Source organism: Poeciliopsis prolifica, unplaced genomic scaffold, assembly GCF_027474105.1.
Source record: "Poeciliopsis prolifica strain line A6 unplaced genomic scaffold, Auburn_PproV2 SCAFFOLD021, whole genome shotgun sequence".
Taxonomy (NCBI): Eukaryota; Metazoa; Chordata; class Actinopteri; order Cyprinodontiformes; family Poeciliidae; genus Poeciliopsis; species Poeciliopsis prolifica.
Window position 1 is genome coordinate 2,934,488 of NW_026562396.1, and position 15,127 is coordinate 2,949,614.

General features: G+C 37.0%; 1 protein-coding gene across 1 annotated transcript in view; it reads right to left on the reverse strand.

The window, feature by feature from the left end:
• Window positions 1-15,127, reverse strand: part of LOC129369604 (protein diaphanous homolog 3-like) — a 147,250-nt gene that overhangs the window by 64,372 nt on the left and 67,751 nt on the right. The window contains exons 23-25 of the mRNA XM_055045118.1: window positions 12,811-12,940; window positions 7,295-7,420; window positions 3,186-3,349 (exon numbers count right to left, since the gene is read on the reverse strand). Coding sequence (XP_054901093.1) covers window positions 3,186-3,349; window positions 7,295-7,420; window positions 12,811-12,940 — 420 coding nt within the window. The remainder of the gene's footprint in view (window positions 1-3,185; window positions 3,350-7,294; window positions 7,421-12,810; window positions 12,941-15,127) is intronic.

Sequence of the window (15,127 nt, forward strand, 5' to 3'; positions counted from 1 at the left end):
TATTGCCTTAAACAGAAACAGAACCCTTATTCAAACAATTTTGTCAAATATTTTACACATTGTCACTTATTTATTAAGAAAAATGATTCATTGGTACAATGTATATCTTAATCCTTCAACTTGTCTCTGTCCTTTAACGAGATAGATAGCACCCAATGATTGGACCCAGGGTTTTGTACTACACTAAAGGTTGACTGTTCATCTTCATTTTGTGAGAAGTTTCAAAGATAAGCAACTGGAAAATGATTTAATGCAAAAAGTTTGAGTTGTTAAAGTTAAATTCTTTTTGGAACGCACAGCATTTTCCATTTCATTCTTCACATACCCACATATTGAGTGAGTGGTTCTCATTATGTGATGTTCAAAGACTATTATTTCATACAATGAATAAGTACATAAATTGCTTAACAGGGGTACTTTGGATCTAACTATCCAAAGTTCTGAAATCATCTGCCATTCATTATTTTAATCCGATAGTGCTGAGAGAAAAAATGTGATTTCTTTTTTCTGTTTTTTTTTTTATCATCTTTTATAAGCAGAATGAGAGTGTGCTGGTGTACTTTGGTAAATGTTTGCCCTCTTGCCCTCTTCCTAGTATCTTATGTTGTGGTGCATATTGCCTTTCAGGGTTACAACCTTTAGACAAGATATGTGTAGTCAACAGCCAATGACAATGTGCAGATGTGAGGACAATACATATATGGCAATCAAGTTACATCACTCTTTCTCATCTCTGCTCTCAGTGTCAACAAGGTGGAGGTCTGAATAGTTGAGCCGCACACGCCAGGAATCATAAAGCAAAGCAGAGCAGAGTAATCAGGTGTCCAAACTGAATGAAGCCATGTGGTAATTCCTGCATTACAAGGTGGCGGTGTCCCGGTCTTTATTTGAGTTTTAGCATCACAGTAGGCTCACAGCAGCAGGACTTTCACTAAATTAGATTTAGGATGCATCATTAACTGCTTTGTCTGCATCAACTTTGATTTGGTTGCACTTTGAGCTCGTGGTAAAAAGGGCCAAAGTTAAAACACTTCATGTCATTCTGAATTGGTTACTGGTCATTTTTGACCAGGAAATCTTCATTATATTCTCCAAGCTTCTGTCAAATCTGCTTACTTGATTTGCATTCATCAATAATTTGAGACTTTTAGTGCATTTAGTAATTTTCATGAAGAAATCCAGAAAAAATTTATTTTCTGACTTCAAATTCATTAATCTCTCTTTTGTCAAGATATGTTTTATGAACATGAAATGAATGCTACCACATAATATATATTTTGTTAGACTTTATATATTTAAATTTAAATGAAAGAGAAAGAAAGAAAAAAAAACTAGCTCACTAAAATAACTGCCCTCCGCTTTTTTTCATCACTGCAGGTCTGCTTCACCATCTTCCTCTCCTGGATGTCCACTATTAGATACGCTCAATTGGATTTCTGTCAGATGTGTGGGCCTTGCCCTGGGTCTTCTTCCTACGGGTGACTGCACTTGCTGCATGCGTGCACAAGTATGTGTATGTCTTTGCGCTTCGTGTGCAAATAAAACCAAACTGAGAAGCTTCTCCTATAAAAACTGCCCAAAAGAAACAACATCCACACACTAACAAACTGCACAAGCATGCATGCTTTACGAATTTAAAACACACATTCAAGGGCTCAGTTTGCTTTGGGGATAAGACTGGAGACAGCACAAAGCTATTAGCATGGGGTTTGGCACAGTGTGGTTGGTATATGCTGACACAGGTTTGACCGAGAGGTTAGGATGCGGAGATTTACTGTATGCCTGTGTTCGCTGACCTGGCCATGGCATTTCCCAAGACATGTCTGTGTGATGTGACAATTTGTACGAAATGCTGAGGGTGTAAGCTGCTTGTGCCTTGACCCATCACAGGGAAATAAATAGGTACCTTGGGAGTGTTGATCTTATAATGCAGGTCTTTATAACACTTGACTTGTTCACCTTTCACAAGCCAAGTCATTAAACGTTATGTTTGGTCAGAGCATAAAAGCTAAAGCAGGACACAATGCCAAGAGATGGCACTAAATGGCTGAAACCATAGCCAAAAAACTGGTTTAATTTTCTACAGTTAATTAGCTGAAAAAACTGTACATTGTTAATGCATAGGTCTTGTTGTTAATTTATATACATGTTGTTAATGCAAATCTACACCAAGCTAACCTATGCAAGTATTTAAAAAAAAAAACAAAAAAACATCAACACATTTGTATTGTTAACATTGACATTCAACTGTGAATCTTTCAAGCATAAAAATGATCTAAGGCTGTGGGAATAAATCAATGTGTCTACACATAATTGCCTCTTAAAATGTCTGAAGAAATTAGGGCTAGTTTTTGATGTTCCATTTTTACAATGTTGAAACTAAAAAAGCAAATGAATTCTCTATTGCATGCTCACTTGAGCAAAAGTATGTATAATTTATTGTGACAACTCTAAAGGAGGAGTCAGGGGGCTTATGTTCTGGCCCAAGGGAGTACATAAATTTTCCAAAATTTGGATAATAAGACTCAACTAAAGGAAAACATCTCTATGCCATAAAAAGGGCATGGACTCTATTAGTGTCTGTAGGGTAAATTTTAAGTTAGGGGCAGTGCAAGAACTTTAGTCGCTTAATTAGCTACTAATTTATGTCATGTCCAGTGACCTATGGTACTAATCCCCCTGATTTAACACAGTGGGTCAGCACAAATCCAGACCTCAAAGCAGCACCAGATAAATAAGTCTAAGGAGCAGAGCAATAATATGAATGCCTGGTTGAGAGTGGCCAAAGCATCGCTCTACACTGCATATTAGAATATTAAAGTTATAGAATCATAGAAGTAGTTTGTGTCCCTTTTTTATAATTACAGTGTAACAGCAGATTTTTTTCATGTCTATCATAATACTGCTGAAGATTAGGATTGTTTGGTGCTCATATGCAAGCAGGACAATTCAGTGAAATGTGGAAACAACTTACAGAAGCCACAATCAACCTAAAGAAAGCGAGCCACCGGTATGTATTGACTGAGTAAATTGTTTTAGAGTAAAGAACTGTTTTGTCAAAGGCTTTCAAAATGGAAAAAAAAAAAAAAACTTTATCACTACAAAACAACTCTGTAAACATTACAAAAAAGGAGTGGGGAGCTAAATACGAAGGACAGCTCCAGTGTTTGATTTAGCATACTTACTGTGAACATGGAACGGAAGTTGCTGAGGTCGGTGAACAACTCCTCCACAGACGTCTTCTTGGGATCAACAGCAAAGTACTCCAGTAGGTTCTGATACATGGTCTCCATATTGCTGTGCATGATCGCCAGCTTTCCATACTGCTCCTGCGCCACTTTGCTGAAGCTGTAACGGGGTGTATGTCAAGGTCAACAAGACATCCATCACATATGAGGGCATCCATCAAATGCTGATCAGAAGATTCTGGACGGCAAAGACGAAAACATCCACTGCGTTTTTTTGGAAAGTGAGGAGATCAGTCAGATGTAAACTGTGATGTTGCCATTAGTGGCTCGGATACAATCTGTCAGGTTGCTTTCACAGTGTGTTCGCGCCCCTGCAGCCTACACCATCAATGTTCAGCTTCTGGCAAAGTGTCTTAATATATTTCACACACATAACCGCTTAACATAAACTCAAGCTAAGAAAAAGGTAGCATGGTCAAATATGCGAAAACACTGAAATTCTCAGCTTTGCTGCATTGAGTACTGATTTTATATAATGTAATATTTATGCAATTCTCACTTTCATGAGGATGTCATTTCAAAGCCCACCCAAAAGCTGCAGCATGTGCTCACACTGTCTATGTAAAATTTTTAAGCACCAATAGGTCTTTGCATCTCAAAGCGATTTTAAAGTAGTGAAATGATCCCTTATTAAAGGAAAATCTAATAACTACAGCAACCTCCAATGGCTTTAAGTCGCCTGCAGGATCTGACTGAAACATCTTCACAAATTCACCCAGGTGAAGCAAGGAAAAGGACAGCTTCTTATTCTTTGGCGTGTTTGTGTGTGGAGGGAGACAAATATTGTAATAGCTCTGTCAACGTGTGCCGTAGAGGTGTCAGTGTGGGAGCGAAAGCGCTGAAAAGCTCTGTGCCAACCATCAGGGCATGCAGTACTGCAGAGGAAAATCTGACTCCACACACGCCTCTAAAATAATTTCTGAAATGCATATTCCTGTCTATTTTTTTGCACATGCTCACCATTGTGAGCTGAAAGTCAAAACTTCTGCAGCGTTACCAAAAGGAAAAAAAAAAATCCAGGTTCATATTTTTGAAAATTTCAGATTAGGTTTTCTTGAAACATCCTGAATACACAATCAACAACCTAATGGCTAACACTGTCATCTAATGGCAGATAAGAAGCAGGACTGTGAGTGTGGTGTCATACAAATGTGTGTGGGCAGCATTCTGGCTCTGATTTTGCACCTTCATTATAGCTCAATTGATGGACCTATTTGAGGTTTGGCCTCAGCCGAATCTGGCTGACGATGAGACTACCTATTCACAGCTGGATAAATGCTGTTCGATAGGCTCTCCGCCCAGACCGACTTGTCAGTAATATGTTTCCAAGCCAGAATGTGAGGAAAGGAAGGAATTAGGGAGGTCAGTAGGAGAAAGAAGAAAAGAGAGGAAAAAAAGCTAAGAGTTGAGGGTGATAAGTGTTGTGGAGTGTACTATCTGTCCTCTTTTTGTTCGCCCATCTCCTGACTTCTTTCCTGTTCGAGAGAAACCCGCGGCTCTCCGCAACTCAATCTCAAGACCTTCTTTCCCTTGAGATTTTCCACTTACCCCCCCACACGCCCGGTTCCATCATTCTTCAGTCTCCATTTCTCCATCGCCTTTCTGTTTTTGTCATGATCTGATCTGCCACCTTTACAAGCCTGAGCTCATATTCAGATGTGCCACAGCAGCCCCCATGACCCAGTAACTGTGTACTTAAGAGGGGCAAAATGTGAAGAGGAAATTTTCACTTAAGACATCCCTTAGCCTTTCATGTTTGGCCTGACAAAAATGTATTAAAGCGTAGACAAAGAGAAGAAATTCTCAGAATTACTAATCATAATTCTGAGAATTTCCTTCGGACCACATTGCAGTATTATCTGCCACATATCTTCAATAGAAAGATTTTTTTTTTTAAGAGGCTCACTCTGAACATAACAGAATCTTTGAGATAAATTGAAAAACATTATTTGCTTTGACTGAAAACTGACAGACATTCAGTGATGATCACAAGATGGAGCGTACTTTAAAGAGCATTGTACAAAAATGACTGACCTTTGGATAATGCGAGTAAAAAAAAAAAAAAAGGTAAAAATATGAAAAATTTCTAGACAGTTGAGACTTGTACGTGAAGCTCTAAATCAATATTGTATAACAGTTTCCGGCTAATGTTCAATAAAATTATTATATTATATTTTGCCATGTTACAACCTCTTTACAATAAAGAGAAAGGGAAATGACACATGGTTTCCTTTGTTCCTTTTTTTTGGTTTTGTTTTAAAGAAAAATCTAAAGAAAAAAAAAATCAGTCACGGGCACCCTCAGTCTACAATTTATTCTCTCTCTCCAATTAGATAAAAAGCATCTTTTAACAACAAGTTCAGTGTTTTTGCCACATATTTTCAGGTGGAATTAGGACTGAACTTTGGACCACACAACACATAAATGTGATTTGATTTAAATCACTCCATTTAAGGGCTGACTGTTTAAAGTTATTGTTATTCTGAAAGTTTAATCTAGACCCCACTCTTAACTTTTTACAGGATTTCATCAGAATTTCTTCCAGGACTGTCATGTATTTAGTACGGCCCATCAAATTTGACCAACTACCCTGTCCTCACTGAACAAAGCATCCCAACCTGACCCTTCCAGGGATGCTGAGTTCAGGATGATGTGCAGAGTTATACATCACACATTCTGTTCTGCAAAAATACTAAATGCCTCAGTTTTGGTCTCATCTAAGCAGAGCGCTGTCTTCCATTAATTGTGTCAATGTGGTTTGTGGGAAACTACAGACATAAATTCTGATGGCTTTTAATAAAAATGACTATTGCAAGGTTACCCTAACTCTACCCCGGACTAGATTTCCTTTAGGGATATCAAATTGAAGAAATAAAATAAATTAATTAAAAAAAAGAACACATATATATATATATATATATATATATATATATATATATATATATATATATATATATATATATATATATATATATATATATATATATATATATATATATATAGGCCAATTACAAGGGAACAAATTGTGAAGTAAAATTTCTTTTAAATAATATATTTCAAATGTTGTTTGAATTTGTGAAACCCCCATTATTTTCATAACTGGAGGTAATATAGTTACTTGATAATGCTATTTTATAGCGCAATGTACTTGAAAAATATATAATACTTCCCTTTAAGCCCCTCGACACACCATGCAAGTACAAAAATACAACAGTGACAGTTGCTTGAAATTCATTTTGTCTGAGAGTTGCTCTCAAGTTCTCTGCTAACTACCTCAGGACAAGTCATCAGTGCCCCAGCCCAAGGCTGTTGATCAAAACTACATGAAGGGGCCAAGGAACAGAGTGTATTATTGAACACACCTGGCCTGAGTCGTACCTGTCAGCCTGATCCTGTAGAATTTCCTCAGAAGACAATGAATAATTTACTCTGCTGTCAAATGCACACCAGCTGTCAGCAGTGGACTGAGATATCCCGAATGGGCAGCTGGAATGTGTTGACTCTGTTCATGCATTAGCGCCTTTGTTTCTGGATAATTAAATGACAATTCAATAGTCTAATACATTACTGCTGCTTGGGGATAAACTGCATCTACCGTCACTGCCAGAGTTTAAACAAGTGGAGCACCAAATCTTCTCCAACCCTTTGCCTTTTGTTTGAAGTTGCATTCACTCTTAAGAACCTTTTGGAAAAAAAGAAAAGAGGCTGAGGGAGAGGCTGGAATAGCGAGTTGACTGTGGAATGGGATGTACTCATTACTTGTGCACATCATCATTGATAATGAAATGGAAACCGAGTGTGACCAAGGCTGAGGACGCAGCACATTCTTATCTTCCTATCTTTTCCCTGCAATAGAATCTACACAAACTATATTAAATATTCAAAAGATGTGATGGTGGAAACTTGGAGCAAGTTCAATTTATTGGATCTTAGCAATATTCTTCTGAGTTCATTTATCGTTTTATATATTTATTTATTTTTGCATTTAACACACTGTATACCGCCCTCAAGCAATAAAGCATATGCATAAATGTGAAAAAAGGATATAGCCATTTTGGTGAGAAACATGTCGTTAGGGTCATCGGTGGAGGAAAAAGTCTCCAGGTCTTTCTTGAGCTGCAGCAGCTGCCTCTCCATCTGCCTGAGGCTCTTTTCCAGATTCTCTGCTGAGACTGAAAGACACAAGCACATATTTTCAGCCACAAACACGCACATTTATGGTGGCGAACCAAAAACAAACGTGATATAATGTGAGGAGACACAAGCAAGCAAAACAGGATAATAGAAACACACCCACACGCACATCCGCACATACACACACACACACAAAAAAAAGAAACAGAAAATGAGTGAGAAAGCTGCCTCACATACAAAACATGATTATTACAGGTTCACTCGGTGCCAGAATTGTTGAGGGAATAAATGAAAAACATAGATCAGAAAATACGTGCATGTATAAAGCCCTTTTTTTTTTTACTATGTGAACCTCATGGTTGCCTAAAATTGGAAGGTCTTTCATCCTTTGTGCTTCTACCAACAGGTGCATGGATTGTACACCAGGAGAGGACAGGAGAAGGCTGAACCTAACTTTCTGTTACCTTGGTCATGGCTGACACGTTTGCTTGTGAGTGAATACAGCATGTGGCTTAAATTACCCTGATTAAACCCTACTTCACAAAAAAAAAAATCATAAGCTGCTTAATCTTAAGTAGTTTCACATTTCCCTTGATCCTAATAAACGCTTTACGAAAAAAGAAAAAGAAGAGAGTAGCTTAGCTTCTCTTTGACTTTGTGACATAAACCCCCTTTAGAAATGAAAACCCACTGCGCTAGATGTTTAAAAAAAAAACAGAGGCCTACAATAGCTGATGTTGAAAACAAAATTCTTTACATTCTGATGAAAAGAGAGTTTATTTAGTCTTTTCACTATGGGTAATGGCGAGAATCTAAATAAACACATTTACGTTTCTACAGGAATAAGAGCAGGCGGGACTTGTCTGTCACTTTTAACTGAGAAAATGGCAAAGCGGAAACAACAGGATTAGAAAGCAAAGAAAACTAAATTTAAAGCAGTGAAAACATCACTCCACACATGTAGTTGCCAAATTATTTGCACACTTCCCTCCTCTGTAATGTACTTTATTCTGTTGTTTTCAATCTCAGCAACAATTTGTGGACCATTTCTTAGTTTAAAGAAAAATGTCCTTGCAAAAAAGTATTTTTTCTGTGTTTTGGCACATGTTTTAATCCTATGTACAGCCATTCAAAATACCTCAACAATATTTTGTTTGTGCTGGAGTGAATTTGTCTTTTCTAGGCTTAACAGGAAAACAGAACCTGTTACCTGAAATATATTCTTCTTATCACATTGATTGGGCAAGCCTGTGATGGTTTTATGATTACTTTTCCCCTATAAAAGAGAAGATTGATTTCTAGAGATACTTTGGTTAAGTAAAGATCATTAATTGGATGTCATAGCATCATTAAACACACTGCGTCTGGTGACACAAAGACACCAACAGACAGAAAACCAGACTAAAACAATCAAATGATTAATAATTTTTATAGTGACACTAAATCCATCCACCCAATTTGAAAATACTGTACTCCTTCACATAGTAAAAACTAGTCTCGGTCTTGGTGTTACACATCTGTCCTTTCATACATCATTATGCGAACTGGAAAATTAACATACATGTTAAAGGACATTGCCTTGGAAAAGTATTCATACCATTCTTTGAATGGTATGAATACCATTAAAAAAATTAAGCGGGTAGAAATATCTCAAAAAACCCGAAGCAAATGTGTTTCTATAAAATACTTACTCAAGGGACTTTCATACAAAGTCACTACATACATATTTGTAAAAAATAAATAATTTAATGCCGGCTTCACAAGTATTTGCTGTTAAGCAGTAGTCTTTCATATAAAATAATAGAATATTTAATTATGCGTTTGAAACATGTCAAACTATAAAACAATTTCAAGGGCTAAGAATGCTTTTGAGATACACTATTTATTCACTGGATGCCTGAATTTAATATATTTTCTTATTAAATGTTTCAACGAGTAGGTGATATTTTCAGTCATATTAAATAGCGAAAGTTTTAGTAAACAGCCTGCTCCTTTACCTCCTTTTTATCCTGTTCGCTTTTTATCCTCTGCATTACCCGGCAATCAAATTTGAGTGAATAAGGTGTGGGCAGAATGAAAAGTGGAAGGTTGCCAGAGAGCCAGTCCGTTAATAGAAATGATTAAAGCCCGGTGAGATGACGTTGCGACTGAGAAAAGAGCAAAGGAGGGCGAGACAGAAAGCAAAAACAGACAGGAATCTCCTCTTTCCTCTGTTTCACAAGCTAATCTGCAGGCTTTTGTGATGTGCCTCACTCACATGGAAAGATATGTGAACAATGACTGACAAGAGAGGGGACAAACATAGAACTATATGCTATAAGAGGAAAACCTACTTGAAGAGCGATTGTGGCAGTTAGAATGTGTTGCTAAACAGGAACGAATGCCCTTCAAAACAAAGGTTTACCATAAACATATGTTTGAAATGCATAACTGAAGAATTTATATATACTGGCTCATCCTGTGACTAAGAAACTAAATACAAGGAGGGAAAAAAAAGACAAAGTGGTGTTTGTGAACGTTTCATTCTCTTTCTGGCCAAGCTGTTGTTGCCTTCTCATTCTGAGCATTAAGGCGTGAGTGATTTTTATGTGCACTGGGACCTGAACGCCTCTGGAGTCCAGAGAGGTTGCAGACAGATATAGGGTGTTTTAGAGGAATAATAATTGCAGTATTTGTAGAGGTCAAATTCCCCATTGACATCCTTTTATTACTCTGTCAACCTGCTGTGCAATAAATGAGACAAAGAGAGGAGCACACAACTACGCATATGAGCAAAGAGCCATATTAAAGACAAGTCCACAATAGATCATCTTTTGATATATGGAAATTAGGAGAGTGTAGAAATGCAGATCTGCCCTCTGAGGCCAAACCCTGTCAGACAAGTGGGACTAAACTGATGGAGCCAGAGGCTGTGGATGTGAGACCTATTTAGAAAACATTATACATGCTAAACATCTAAGATACAGCAACTCTTAAGAGCAAAGCACCCTCTGAAATGTAGCCGAGAAAGCCCCTTCCACATACTTTAAACCTCCGGCTCATCATTCAGACTGCATGAGGTATGCATGAGAACTACAAAGCAGAGCCTGAACGGCATATTAAACAGCCACATCAATGTCGTGGAGTCCTCACACAAGTCCTTAATGACTCTTTAATGCAACAAGATGCTAGAAACAGAACTTCTATATTTTTGCTGTGCAAAAATGTATGCAAGCATGTCTCTTCCAAAAAACAAATGAGCATCATTTCTATAGCCAAAAGGTAATATTTATATTTCTAAGATGAATTAACCAGGTTGAGGCCATTAGTTCCTTCCAACAGTCGCCTGCTTTACACTATCAGTTTAAACAAAGCACCGCTTTATGCCATCTTAACTGGCCAAAGCCGCTGCTGTTCGTCAGGTCTGTGTGTGTTAGCGGGGGGAAAAAAAGAGAAAAACGGAAACATGAACAGAAAGACTGAAACCAAGAACAAGAGCGAGACAAGAAGGGAAGGATCGACAGACACAGAGGTGTTGACAGACAGATAAAGAGAGATTCATGGAATATGACAGAAGCAGCAAAAAAAGACTGTTTCTCACTGTCAGTAGAAATAATGATTCCAGAGCTGAGGAGAAGAGAGGGTAGCAAAAATAAGAAGACAGATACGAAGCAACGCTGAACTAAAGTACAGTTTCGCCTCTGCGAGAAGAGTGGGGGAAACGAGGGGTTGTGTTATATGCATTCAAAAAAGTAGCACCTTCAGAGCTGGAACACAAATCATTACTGCTACCTCTACCCAACCTTGTTTTCATGCCCAAGTAAGCTCTTTGGTTAGTGTCTATGAATGTAATGCAGCCTTTTAGCGTGTCTACAGTCCTCTCAAATGGCTGTCAAAATTAATGAAAAAGAAGCCACTCAAGAGCCCCGTTTGAAAAGAAATGGGATTTGTGTGTCTGAATACGAGATGTGGTGTAATAAGACACTTAATGTGAGCATGTCATAATGGTACAGAAACAGAGAAAGACTGTGACAGTGAAAGAGCACTCCATCTATACAGATGTAAATACTCAGCTTGATGTCTGTAAAGCAGACGTCACACAGTCTGAGGAAAGATCTAAGAACTGTGCTTCCCATTGATCTCAACCTTGTACTTATTAATCTTGGTTTTGTGGACATGCAGTCTAGTTGGGAGAAATAAACCCACAACAGGGGTGTCATCATCTACCGTTTTCAAAAAGGAAAAAAAAATGTAAAGAAAATCTAGAGGGGTCTTTAAGAGAGAGTCCAAACAATGAAGCCACACAAATTATCCCCCTACGTTTTCTCCTCCTCACACTTTTCCTCTCTCCCTCCCGCTGGGACTAGAGCAGTGGGTAAAAATCGTCTTTGGAGCCGGGTGAAAACATGCTGTGAGGGAACAACCTCACACACAAACAAACACAAATTCTGCACAGACTTCTGCTTGCCGCTGCTGCATGAGAGCCGCCTATAGCAACAACGAACAAAGAACAAGACCGAGTCTCTGACCACCCAGTCAGCTCTGCTTGTCTCTGACCTTTACCGTACTCAGGAGAATCGGACCAGACTAAAAGCACTTTGAGTGGAGCCATGTTTGTGAGAAGAAAAAAAAAAAAAACGCCAAATCGCGTTAAAACCAACACAGCAACTCCAAGCGTGTTCAAAGAGAGAATTGCTCTTCATCTCTGTGGCTGACATAACCTGATGTATTTACTTGTAAAAAAATAAAATAAACCTCTTACTTGTAAATGTGCGACAGCTGAAGATTAATGCCGGTATCAAACAGCGGAGCAGATGAGCAGTGTAACGTGGATCAAACAGTAAAATAATAAAATGCATTGTTTACGGAATCAACAAGCCATCTAATTCTAGAATAACCCCAAGAGATTTTTACAAAAGAATAAAGCTTAGAGAAAACAAAAAGACTTACTGAACAAAAATGTTTTGTTTCAGTGGAGGTAGGTCATTCTATTTCTGCGCTACGCAGTTAAGCAAACAAAAGACTCCAATTACTCTAAAATTGTCATATACAAAACCAAATATACAGGGTATTTTGATAAATCTTACTGATTATACATATCTTCCTATAAGGCAAAGTAAAACAAAAAAGTGTTGAAGTACCTACCATCAGAATTTGATGAAGCTAAAATCTCACATACAGTATCTCGTTACATTTTATTAGGTTGTTCCCATTATTTTTCCTCTGCTTTTCTGTTCAGTTGTCACTATTGTTTATACCAGGCTTTTACAACGAACGCTCACAATGGAACATGATGCTAGTGAGTGTTTACAGTAAAAATATAAATTATCAGTGAGTTTTTAGATGTAATAACATCAGCAGCAGCTAAAACAACATATGGAAAACAAGGGAACAAATTTAGAGGGCTTTCTTTATGTACAAAGCTACAAACAAAGAAAAGTTGATGTACCTCTGCTTGCTCGATCCACGTGCTCCAGCTCGTCAATAAACGTTATCACATCAGGAAACTGTTCCTCACACACTTCTGCTAAAAAGTGCAGTAATGTGGTCTTCTGGTCTGCAGACTTTGTGTCCTTTAACTGTGGTAAAACACACAAAAAACATTCGTTACAAAGCTTCTAATGAATGAAGTGAATGAAGCTACTTTTCTAAGAGGAGAAAATTCTAACTCAAACAACAAAGTAAGATTGTATTTGCCAAAAAAAAAAATATTGAAGTGTTTTCAAATGGACATTACATAACTTTATGCTATATAAATGTACTCAATTAAGTTGACATTAGTCTGATTTAAATGTGAAATGTTCATTTAATAATCATGTCTCGATGGAGACATACTGGAGTACATAACACCAGTTTTAAAGTCCCTCCACTTTCTCCCTGCAGCTCAAAGAATAGATTTTAAAATACTGTTGTTAGTTTACAAATCACTGAATGGTTTAGCGCCACAATACATCAACGATCTGCTGTTGTTGTATCAACCTGGTTCTGGTCTGCTTTGCATCCCCAGAACCAGAACCAAGAGAGGAGAAGCAGCTTTCAGCATCTATGCACCAAAAATTTGGAACAAACTTCCAGAAAACTGTAAAACAGCGGAAACCCCGACTTCCTTTAAATCTCAACTAAAAACACACCTGTTTAGAATTGTATTTGAAACGTAATATGTAACAATGTATTGTTTATTATATGTTGCATGACTTTGTGTTTTTGTGTTTATGATGTAAAGCACTTTGAAATGTCTTGCTGCTGAAATGTGCTATACAAATAACATTTGATTTGATTTGATAAATTATATGTCGCATTGGCTTGTATCGATGCACATACCATATCTTTTTTAACCTATGTGTGAATCTACATGCATCCATTTGTCTGTCACTTTGTTGCACGTAAACATGAATTTTCCCACCAAGGTACAAGAATATAAGGTAATTTTGTTCTATTTTATTCTATTTGGCAAGTAAACTAAAGTATTAACTAAAAGGCAACTGGATCAAACTATACTCTTATTCTCCTTTTACTCTACTTTGTGATCCATCTGTAGCAACACAGAGGACAGACCAATAAATCCTTCAATGAAACTAAAACATGCATTTCTTCCACTAATGTGGGATAAAATGAAAAGCTACGTTCTATACCTGCAAACAAATGTCAGCTCTGCACTATTTCTAAAGTACATATTTTTGTTTATTTATGTTTCTTGTTAAAGTGTCAAACAACTAAGACATAGAAACTGACATGCAAATCTTCTCAGAGAGGTAAGGAAAGAAACTTATGCAGAAAAATGTCGTGAGGCTGTCAGACAGTATTTTTACATGCTCCAAATGATAGAACGCTGACGTTAGCTGGACTGATATAAATGCCCCTCTAGAATAGCTCTCAAAATTGTACCTTTGTAAAACAACAAATTTTTGAGGCATAGCAAAACTGAGACGGTGTTATGTCATTTCAACACTCTTTCAAAATATTTATCCAGCAACACAAAAATGAAAACAATTACTAAAGAAAATAGACACAGAAAGATGCAACTCTGGTTTTATAAGTGAAACTTCAGAAACATTGCTGAAGCACTTTTCAATTGAACTTCAGTGTTCAATGTTATGTGGTAGTTGTCTATCAGCATTTCACATTTTACTCACTGTTCCATGCAAACCGTCTCCTAATCTTTTATATTGTGAGAACATTTTTTAAGTGAACCAACAAATTTTCGCTGTGACCCTCACAATGCCAGCTTTCTAGAAGTTTTTGGAGTCTAAGCCTTCTGGCAATTGTAACCAAATGACGACCAGTTTAAACATGAGTTACAACAAGGTACATATTCCTCAAACAGAGTTGAAATTTTTGTCAAAGTGGCTGGAGTGATGATTCATTCAATCAACACAATACAAAAGAAATCCTTTAGTTATCCGGGTCCTCTCCTGTGGAACCAGCTCCCAGCTTAGGATGTGTGACTGAACTGAAAGGACTTTTTGTAAAGAGCCCTAAAATAAAAAAATATATATTATTGTGAAAAAACAAAATTTAGATTGAGGGTTGAATAAAGGTGTTTCGACATAATACTATTTTAAAAATGATTTTTTTTTTTTGGCAAACTGCATAGCAATTTTCATTTTTATATATTTTTTGTATCTAATAAATGCATTTTTACTTACATTATATAGAATATGTGTTATTAAAAGGAGGAAAGTCAATTTCCTCTTTTTAATAAAAGGAGGAAATTTTATATTAAATATTAAAATATTTCAAATTAAATATTTCAATGTTTGCACAAT